Source organism: Spea bombifrons, chromosome 13 (genome assembly GCF_027358695.1).
Source record: "Spea bombifrons isolate aSpeBom1 chromosome 13, aSpeBom1.2.pri, whole genome shotgun sequence".
Classification (NCBI taxonomy): Eukaryota; Metazoa; Chordata; class Amphibia; order Anura; family Pelobatidae; genus Spea; species Spea bombifrons.
In genome coordinates, this window is record NC_071099.1 from 4,360,348 (window position 1) to 4,372,144 (window position 11,797).

At 39.1% G+C, this 11,797-nt stretch overlaps 1 protein-coding gene across 1 annotated transcript in view; it reads right to left on the reverse strand.

Moving 5' to 3' along the window:
- Positions 1-11,457, reverse strand: part of LLGL2 (LLGL scribble cell polarity complex component 2) — a 28,133-nt gene extending 16,676 nt beyond the window's left edge. Inside the window, exons 1-2 of the mRNA XM_053453501.1 lie at positions 11,351-11,457; positions 2,997-3,090 (exon numbers count right to left, since the gene is read on the reverse strand). Coding sequence (XP_053309476.1) covers positions 2,997-3,071 — 75 coding nt within the window. The 5' untranslated portion in view covers positions 3,072-3,090; positions 11,351-11,457. The remainder of the gene's footprint in view (positions 1-2,996; positions 3,091-11,350) is intronic.
- Positions 11,458-11,797: the final 340 nt, after the last annotated feature.

Below are 11,797 nucleotides of genomic sequence, written 5' to 3' on the forward strand. Positions count from 1 at the left end.
ACCCTAAAATAAAAGTTACTTGACACTAATCTCTAAACCAGTTAAACATTTAAAAAAAAAAAAATCAATGAAGCATTACGTGTACACTACTAAACATGTACAGTTATGAATAAGAGGCAATTACATTAAATAAAAACAAACTGATTTGATTATTCAATTGTAAAAAAAATTTGGTCGTAGTTTGACGTTGAAATAGAAAAGTAGCAATGAGGGTCACTTGAATGGCTCAGGTCTTACTCTCACTAAATACATTTTTTTTACATTTTATTGCAGCCTCTGAATTTTATTTTTTATTTAAAAAAAAAAAAAAAAAAAAATTGGTGCAACAACCACTGTCAGTTTGTAGTTTTACTTCAACTTACCCAGCCTGTATTTCTGACTGCAATAAACCGACAAATCTTTCTAGCATTTCCACTCTTCTGCTTTTCATTACAATTACAATCCCCTGCAGACCAAAAACTAGACAGGCTGGTTTGTATGCCAGCTTGGTCCTGCCCATGGGTGGCAAAACAAACGATCCTCTGTGAGCTCACGCACAAGGTGAGACGGCAAACGAAAGATACAACATGACAGGTTACCAGGATAACAGGTAGTTAACCCATTAAAGACAACGGATCATTTGGGATTATGACTGAATGATTCAGTACGGTACCAAAAAGCTATCAGAGGAGAAAGGGAGGGAAAACCCTTAGCTACCCATTAAACTAACATAATACTTCAGTATTTTGCTTTTCAGTGAGGAGAGTGTGCTTTAAGTGGTTACTTGGATTGCTACAGCTGCAGCATCTAAGTTCTTTATGGTTAAATAAATATAGTTTCCCCACAGAAAGGTGAACTTCAAAAAAGAATACTGAAGAAATTGAAAACATAACTAATGTTTATACAGTAAAGCATATAAAATGATCCACCATGCAATAAATACTAGTAGCAAGTAGGGCTGCAACAACTGATCGATTAAATAGATAATCGATAATGAAAATCGTTGCCAACAAATTTCTTTTTTTTTTTTTTTATTATTATTATCCACAAAAATAAATAACAATACTACAATTTCACATTACAGTTACAAACAATACAAAACATACATAAAAGGATTCCATTAGTCCCGATCTTACTGTACTATCTATAACAGGTGTCTGAGTTTCTCTGGACAGGATTCCACTCATTAATAAATTTGCTCTATTCATCCAATTCTCCATCGGAGAGAAATTTTAACCAGTTTTCCCAGATGACATTCTTTATCGTACTCCATACTGCTTAGGACAAGATCCCCTTTTCCATTTGACATAGGTATGTCAGTTGGGCTTTTATCTTTGCCCATAGGATTAAGTCAGATGATCTCCACTTCCTGGCTATTTCTATTTTTATTGCCGCCAATAAACGTAATAGGAATTGCATATCTTTAGTAGCAAGATTAGGTAGATTTAAATGAAGTAGTGCTCTATCTGGTGTTAGCTTCCAATGAGGGCCTCACTTATTTACTAATCTATTGGAAACTTTTAGCCATAATCTTTTTATTGGCAAACAGTTCCACCATATATGTAACATATCGCCTTTTCTCGCTCCACACCTCCAACAGTTTGGCAAATTATTAGGGAACATCTTTGTTAGTAATGTAGGAACTAAGTACCATCTGTTCATCAATTTGTATTGAAGCTCGTTTAACCCCTTAATGACAAAGCCCGTACATGTACGGGCTCAAAATGCATTGTTTTCCATGGGTTTAGGGACCGCCCATTGTCCTTAAGGGGTTAAATTTAAACAGTGTATATTCTTGTATGTTAAATTTAGGGCTCTATTCCAATCTTCATGATTTATTTTAATATTGAAGTCTTTCTCCCATTTAGCCAATGCTGGGGGTATATGTTCATTTTTACAAGCTCTAATCAATTTTAATGCTTTCGCTAACAGTTTTTTATGATCGGGGTTTTCCACCAGGTGTTTAAAGGAAATTTGAACTGTCTGGCCCTGGTTCCAGTTTAGGGCTTTTGTCAAAAAGCTCTTCACTCTTAAATATCTGAAACATTCCCCAACAGGGAGGTTAAATTCGAATTGAAGTTCATTAAAGGATTTAAGAGTATCTCCATCTAGCAGATCCTCAATTAAATTTATGCCGCTCTGAGTCCAACTGGATAACTTTAGATTTTCGTTCATATTTTCTATGATGGTGACTGGAAGACTAGGTATTAACTTGTCTTCAAGTCCAAGTTTATTTTTCAGCCAGTGCCAATTGCTTAATAAGTGTCTAAGAACTAAACTAGTTCCCATTTAGCCAACAAATTTCATTATCGATTAGCTGAATCGATTTAATCGAATAGAAGATGAGGGTTTTTTCCCCCCAGAGCAAATGCTCTGAAAAATACCACTCATTTTATAATCCAACGGCGAACAAAGGTGGTATAACAACACTAAAATGCAGATCCCCCGCAGAGCTGCAGGGGACCTGGATCCTCCTCTCTGGCAGTTGGTGGACGTCTGCCATGTGCGCAAACAACCTCCGCTGCTGCCAGCACTTCTATGATGGAGCACCAGCATCACATGACCTTCCGGTGCTCAGTGATAGAATCTCCAGCGAAAGGGCCGGCCAACAGCAGAGGTTTGTCTACGAGCAGAGGTTCACTGGTTGCCCCTAGTAGACACCAAGGAGTATGGAGCACAGGGTGTAAGTCTAGGGGGGCAGAGTGGCATATCAGGGATTATAAGGCATATCGGGGGGGGGTTACAAGGCATATCAGGGAGGCAGTGTGGCAAGCCTGGGCTCAGATGTGCATAACGGGGGGGGGGCAGGTTGGGTAATAAAAAGAAGAAATGCATTTTTCTCAAAGTTTTTTTATTCTGCTGTTTTCAACATCGTTTGATCATTTAATTATTATAAATAAAAAATTGTATCCAATTTATCAAAAAAATAAATCCGCCAACTAATAGATTATGAAAATAATAGTTACCTGCAGCCCTACTAGCAAGGAATCATTTTGATATATCTGCCAATATCCTACCTTATTGAACTGGAACAAGTCCCGTTTGAGCCTCTCTCTCACGGAGTCATGACCAGAGCGTAGGAAACGTTTCATCTCAGCAACTCTTAAGGCCCTAGAACATTGATGGAGCGTATTGTAAATTGGCAAGAAATAAATCCTATGTCAGCACAAACCGTCACTCATGTTTTTTTGTTTAACGATATTAGGGTAATATAAAAATTTATATATATTTTTTTTATTATTTTTTTTTTTCTTCTTCAGATTTGATATACATTGAGGACAGGATACAGAGCATCTCTGTCCATAATACCTATTAAACAATAAAAAATAAAAAGCAGCTGCATACTTGGGTTCCTGATACAGGAGCTAGCTTATACAATTACAATTTTTATAATATATTAAAAACCTATTAAAAAAACAAAACAAACAAAAAAAAAAACACTCCATTACAAAGGCACAACGTAACTGTTCCCAGACAGGCAGATCAGAGACTATGCTATGTATATCTATTCAGAGGAGATCAGACAGTATTATCAGTGTGATTAGGATAACAGTCATGTAGCATAAAAAAATGGGGGGAAAAAACCCTGTTAATATTTAACTTCTGTATACTGGACCTTTACCCCTACAAGAGGCAGGAAAAGGCAGCGACAGCACCAGCGTTACTGGGACTACACCATACAAAGTAATACACAGAAAAAAACACAGTTTTAGAAGAGAGATTGCAGATATAATTATACACACACACACACACACATTATGATATGTGTATGATTATATATAAATATATATATATATATATCATATACATACATACAATACAAGAATATCAGAGGGGGGGGCACACAAACAAAACACCTTATGGTAAGATCCAGCTTTCACATGTTCTATAAAGGGTAATGCATTCATATTTATGGAGCAGGGAAAGAAGGCTTTTGTTTTGCACACAAACTCAAGATTGCGGCAATTACTACAGAAAACCTACAATGCAAATATACTTGAGCATCTTGTACGCTACATATTATAATATATATATTATATCAAGTGCTGCATAAAATGCTAATCCTATAAAAAGCAAATGATTACATATAAATAGTTGGATGCACTTTATCTAATAGAAAAGGTAAAGCGGCTGTATTACTAGCCGTGTATTGTACGCGGCATTGGTCAGTTAATTAGGTTTGGTGGTCTAGGTGCGTAAGAAAACGAAACAAACAACAAATAACGATGGACTAGAAGAATATAAGTTAAATACTTTTTCAGCTTGTTTATTGCCAGTGTTAGGGTTATCTCAAAAGTGAAATTCTATAATAGTCATATTTTTCAGGTTTGCATTGAATTACATTTGTATTATTTAAAAAGGCAATGATCTAAATTATTCAAAATCAAGACCAAGTATTTCATTAGGTTCCATATTCTTATTATTGGCATTGTATAAACAGACATCGTAGGTTTCACCTATACAGGTTTATGTATGTTCTGTTGGATGGCAGCCTTCCAGAGGTTCACGGGTTTCTGGGTGTGTTTGCGCACCGTGTAGGTGGCAGGCTGAGACTTTGTGAGCTGTAGATAGCGTAGATAGATTTGTGAAACACTTCAGTTACATCATCAGGGCCAAAAAATTACCAAAAAGAAACAGAAGGTGCAGAGGCGACTGCGAGAAGCTGGGAAAATAGGATATTAAACTGAAGGAACAGGGTCCTGATCCGTTAATCAGAATCAAGAAACCATAACTGACTTATGTGTTTCGAGCCTAACACTGGTGCTTAACCATACGCATCATGTAAGGGATCCAATGGTGTTCCTTGTTAATCGCGTAGTTAGCAGTGGGAGTACTGCGCACGTATATGCACCAGCCGCAGAAGGTACAACCACACGATCCGCACCAATGTATAGCTTTTTCAGTTTAAGTGGGACATTAAAGACTGCTAAAAGTATTTAAAGGGACAGTAATGTCTGACACCCCCATTAAAAAGGAACACAAAGTATTCTGCATTTGCAAAATCACCAAACAAAGGGACCACACAACTATTTCATGCATTAAAGGGCATATGGCGGCTTTATGTCCCTTTAATCAAATAAAGAAGCAGTAATCCCCCCACAAAAAAGTGGGAGAACGAACATTTTTTTCTTCCCAAATTACATATGTATTATGCAGGGTCAACTCAGAACTTCTCATAGAAGACACACACTGGAGTTTGCCTATTGTAATTAATACGGCTACACCATATCACAAAAAGTATGTGGACAGCTGACCATCACACCTTATTGGACATCTCATTTCACTCTTTTGGGAAGGCTTTCCACAAAACAAGAAAGCCTGGCTCAAAAATCTGCTTTTCAATCCATCCCTAGGCAGTTCAACAAGGATTAAGGTCAGGACTCCGGAGCTTCTCCACATCAGACTCACTAAACCAAGTCTATCAGCCTTAATTTGTGCAGTCAGGTCTTCCGCAAATTGGTGCCACAAAGCTGGAAGCACACAAATGTCTAAAATGATATACCCTCGGACATTATCCCTCCTCCAACAAGCTTTATAGTAGGTAGCATTCTCCTGGGATCCACCAAACCCAGGTTCATCCATCAGACTTCCGGCACTCTAGCCAACGCTTGGCATTACACATAGCGATCTTTGACTTGTGTGCAGCTGCCTGGCCAAGGAAAGCCATTTCCCAAAGCTTTTGAGCTGATGTTGCCTCTAGAGGCGGTATGGAAGTCCGTAGCAAGTGATGCTACAGAGTAAGGCTGATATTTACAAGTTACGTGCTTTAGCACCCAGGGGCCGCTCTGGGTGCGCGTGGTCTACCATTTCATGGCTGAGCCATTGTTAAACCTAGACACATCCGCTTCATAATAGCAGCACTGACAGTGAACCAGGCTTCACAGACTGATGTGTGGCAAAGGTGGCATTCTATGACAGCGCCATGTTTAAAGTCACTGGGCTCTTCAGTATGGCCCATTCTTCTTCTGTTTGTCTATGGAGATGACAGCCTATGTGCCGATTTTATACACCTGTTAGTAATAGGCGTGGCTAAAACATCTAAACAAGAATTAGGAGGGGCGTCCATAATGCTGGTCATACAGCTTATCTCAACCCCCTCTTTAGTTAACTGACTGTTTTTCTAATACATTTTCATTTGTATATTATATCCCGTATAGTTAGTGTAATACAAACTACATGGTAGGGAAAAGCAACAGAACTTCTGTTCAGCAAGAAGCATAACCATGAATAAATTATGGATACATTGCATTAATCAAATCAGTGAAATGAGCCCAAGAGTATGCATGGGCATAATCGAGACACATAGAAGGAGTCCATATTACACCAGGGAAGAGAGTGAACAGGTCCACGGCAGCATATCCCTGCAGCATTCTCAGGTGCTGGGGGTTGTGGTTAGATGTGGAAATAGGGCTAAGCCCTTTCCTGGTCTGGAAAGCCACAGCTGCAGAGCTCAGAGATACGGGCCACTCGGGAGATGTTATGGAGGACTGCGCTACATGGCTTCGCAGCGGAGTGTATTTTTAGTGTGTTGCACATTAAAGAGACCATCTGGTCACCCTAAACATTTATTAAATGCATAATTAATTATTAACCTGGAAAGTTCAGTGGTGAAGTCATCTCAGTGCAATTATGTTTGGGTATTAATAATCTATGCATATAAAACATTGGTTGGTTTGTAAAAACAACATCCTGGTTCTGCTGAAAATTAGAATAAACACAGGTTACAAAGGGAAGAGAGTCACAGGTAGAGATGGGAAGGTCTGGGGAAAAGAAAAAATTGGGCAAAAAAAAAAATTTTTGGTTTGTTTCTTTCTGGAAAAATTGAAACAAAACAGAGTGTGTAATATCTTCTTCTACAATGATTAACTTATCACATGGCATTCAAATTATATTACATGAAGACCTTTATGAAAGATACAATGTGTCAACATCCAACTGGCACAAATAATGCCAGTTACTTTTTAATTTGCGATTGGTGCAAATCTGTAAATCTACTTCACTCTGTATTTTTTTTCAATTTTTCTGCAATTTTCCATTTTTTTTTTCCAGAAAAAAAAAAAAACAACCTGTTTTTTTCCCCCCCATCTCTAGTCATGGGTGCTTTACTTGGATGAATATGAGGAAGACTATTAAATGAATAATGCATGAAGCTTCCCCATGACAAGGCTCCAAACTTGGGTATTCCATCTGCCAAATTTCCAGGAATGAACTTAGGCCTGCAATTTGAACTTTAATGTGTAGCCAGACTCAGAAAATCCCTTTCCTTGAAGGCATAAGAACCTTATATACTGTACAGGCATCCAGCTTTATTTTTCTATGCCAGTCTCTACCCCAAATATATGACATGAATCAGAAAAATGGAATTCGCCATCCGATTTACTAGGGAAGTGACCATAAGCAATACCTCATAGAGATACCACCTAAGTGAAGTGCCACTCTTAGGTCCTTTTGGTGATCTGACCGAATTGGCATATGTAGACCGCCCTTCAAAAGGGACACCGTTCATACGGACTGCCTGCAGTACTATTCACAGTCCCACCAGGATATGGTGTAAAGTGGATTGTTTACCCACAAATAAACTTGGTATAAATTGGGACCGACTGCTACAGACATTCCCACTGGAGACCACTAACCTTCTGGCATTAGACCTCTCAGGAGTTATGTGCAAGTCCACATATCCTTCAAACCCCAGCACTGAACATGGTGGGGGATGGAGGTCAGCGTGCCACCATGTATCAGTGATATTGTTGGCTTCATGGTTTCATTTGGGCAATCTCACCTAAGAGTTAACCACATCCACATGCAGTGCATTCTAATGAATAACCTTCTATTTTTACCATGGAGGAAATGTTTTGATACACAGTTATGCCAGATGCCATTAAGATAACGTAGTTCCTTACTTTGAAACCCTGTTCCTCCAGAACAATCACAGTGAAAACAAAGAAAAAGTATAACTAGATTTAATGAAAAGCATTTATTTATGCAGAGAGCTGTGATAATGACAGCTCAATTCTAACGTTTTCACAGCTTATGTGATATATGCAGGATCAAGTGGGAGTAAGATAATAAGCAAGCAGTATTGCCAAGATACTTTAGTCAGACAGTTCCAAATGAACCGTTTGCATTAAAATAGAACACAAACTGCAGAGCGCCTTTATTGAATACATAAAAAATATAAATTTATGGAGATGCTAAGATATAGAATAATAACATGACTGACATGTAGCAGAGGAATGATATATATAATGTAAATGGTCTTCTAAACCACAGTTGTTAGAATCTTCTAGGAAATGGGGGGGTGAAAACAGCAGATTTCATGCTCTACTGTTGCTAAGCTAAACGAGCGATCACCTTGCACATCAAAGAGGAGGAGGAATTACCGACACATAGCTGAGACCATCACTGTAAGGAACGTAAAAGAGTACAGACACCACAAACTGTAAACTGAAGAGGACAAAACTATCAAACACGCATTTACATGGTGACACATGCACCCAGGACACGCCACTGACTCAAGAGCTGGGAAGCCATCAGAGGGAAACTGCTGGAATTTGTAGCTGCCCTACCCTAAATCCACCCAAACCTCCACGCTGGAATCCTACTTTCCCAGCCCTCATTACATGGTTAGTATGCACAGCCTGGTAATAAGAATCTATCACAGAAACAAGAGACACTAGGAAATTGAAGTCAGAACGCAGAATATCCTTAACATTACAATAAACAAATTCATTTATGGATGGGTTGGGTGATAAACCTATCGAGGAAGCAGTGACATGGTCACCAAGCCTCACTGAAAGAGAGAGCGCCCTTTTAAATCTTTCATTTGGTAACACAAATCCAAAACTGGACCATTTCATGTTGCCAAGAAGTGGTTTCTGATGTACCTCTAGCCTGTACAGCATTTATCGGAGTATCTTCTAGTAGCAGACCATAAACAGCGATGATACAACGTGCTTACTTTAAATTTCTAAATTACGGCACAGCTTAGACAGGCAGAAAGAATCGGTAATTCCTTTATCCGTAGGCTGCCATTGTCGTCGTTGATATTTTGGAGGACATTACCTGTCACCAAACTCTAATACACTCAACCAATTCTTTATGGCAATGCTAATGAAGTCCTGTTTGGACAACGAAAAGCTTTTATTAGTAAGAGTGCCATGTTGGCTCAACGAGACTGAACCATTCTATTGTTTACCACAAGGCAGTATAAGGAGTTAGGGTGTTTGACTAGTAGATTAGGCCAAGATAACTGCTAAAAACATACAAATGACAAATATACAGCTTGTCTGAAAACATTAAGCAAAAACTAGAGGAGAAAATGGAGAGTTCCCTTTTAGTTAGCAACAAATCAGAAGTACAAATACAAAATATTTGTTGACTGTCAGCACCCAGTCAATTAAAAAATGTGTAGAATCACAAGAAATATACTGTTTCCATCCAACAGCACTTTTTCTTAAAATAAATAAAACTGTTGCCAACTGGAGCAATGTAAACCAATTGTATTTTGGGCTGTTAAACCGGGGTCTCTGTCTGAAAGATACCAGCCCTCCCAGGCAGTTTCACTTAAATATCCACTGCTCAAGACAATTATATTTAAGGTGTAACATTACAAAGGAATATTGGGGATGCATCTAGAAATACTTTACACAATGCATATTAATTTGTAATATGTGGGTATAACAAACAGATGAATGTATATATATTATATGGACAGAAGTATTGGGACACTTGACCATTACACCAACAGAGTCTTTTATGACATTACATTCTAAATGTATAGACTTTAATAGGTAGTCGGACCCCCTATTATCTTGGTATGCTGAAGGGGGCATACAAGGATATTTTGGACAATGCTATGTTTTCAACATTGTGGGAACAGTTTGGGGAAGGTCCTTTTCTATTCCGCATTACTGTGCCCTTGAGCACAAAGCAAGGTCCATAAAGACATGGTTGGATGAGTTTGGTGTGGAAGAACTTGACTGCCTGCACAGAGCCCTGACCTCAACGAACACTTTTGGGATGAACTGGAATGTAGATTGTTAGCCAGGTCTTCTCATCCAACATCAGTGCCTCACCTCACAAATACTCTACTGGATGAATGAGCATAAATTCTGACTTTCCTCCAAAATCTTGTGGAAAGACTTCCCAGATGAGTGGAAGCTGCTATAGCTGCAAAGGGGGACCAACTACATATTAATGTCTATGTATTTAGAATGCAATGTCATAAAAGTCCCCGCTGGTGTAATGTCAGATGTCCCAATCCTTCTGTCAATATAGTGTATACTGGTATAGATTTGCTTTAAAAAGTACTGTGTACATCAAGGACTTTGGCATTATTTGCTCACAAATAGCTTAATGCCAGTAATCAAGAAAAAGGGTATGGCATGGTGCAGAAACCATCTTAATTAATGGAAAAAATAGACTTGAGGAGCTCAAAACAGAAATACAGACCATTAACAAAAGGAATGCAATAAGGGAATGGAGAGGATAACAAAGAGGTTGGCATAGAAATAATACAATCACAATAATGGATACAAATATATTAAAAAAAACATTAACATGTATGATGCTCAGGTAACCATTTCCAGTCTCAAGGTTATGCCTATGAAGAGTCGTAGTGGGCGCGCTGCATGCGATGGTGGACTGCTAGAACATATCACTAGATTTACTATCAAACTATCATTTCTCTGATTATAATGAACGATTAACACCATAAATTTACGCCCTTCCCTTTCTTTGCCAACACAGATCCCATTTCCTATAACCTAGTGCCAGGCCTTCTAACTTCCCAGCAGAGAACTCTCACAACACACACACACACACATATATATATATATATATATACACACACACACATATTAGTATAACTTTACATACACAACACACAAACATATGTATTAGTATAACTTTATATACAACTCCTGACCAATAGCACACTAACTTACACAGTCACCTTTTCTATGAAATGACCCGATCTGCACACCTGCTCTGCCAGTCTCCATTGCATGCACCTGCTTACCCCTCCCATAAACTTTTACCAAACGTGTGCCGTCTACTCCGACACCAACCTCCCCACACACCTGCGGGCTCAATGACAACCATCAGTGTCTTCAGTGCCAGCCCTTCATTCGTGTTACTGTGTAAAGTGTGAATCAAGCTCTGCCTCACATACGGTACTATATACTATAGTAACTATATATATATTATATATATAAACACACACGATATATAGATAGATATACACACAATATATAAAAAAAAAACCTAACTAATGTCTCGCACCATAAAAAGACCCCTGAGTGCCATCGTACCCTATGTACCCCTAGGAAATTAGCAGTCCCACCCACACGCCAGTCATCCGCCCCCTCACCTTCCCCTGTGTCCGATAGTGCCCAGAATGCGTGTCCAGCGGGAGGCGCCTGGGCCGCAGTTGCTTCCTGGTTCACTCACCCAGGGCCCGGCTAATTACCTATTCATAAAGCCCCGGTTTCTTCTAACCAATAGGAAATCAGAGCGGAGCTCCCCTGAGCACGCCTGTCAGCCACTTGACGCAACAATCTCTCGCGACCCTCCCTTAACCTCATGAGCAACGTATCCCAGAACCAACCCATACCGTGATTTCATATTTATTCATCCGCACACCTGGATTACCTGTGTCGCAGCACTGAACGGACCCGCCCGTAACACTCCGCGCTTCGGGAACTAGTCCCTGATTTATGATGACAAATTGACCACGTCGCTCAGCTCGAGAGCTATGTAGTCTACATTCTGCTCGATCTTAGGTCTCAAACGCTATGGTATTCCCTGCTTCTGGTGC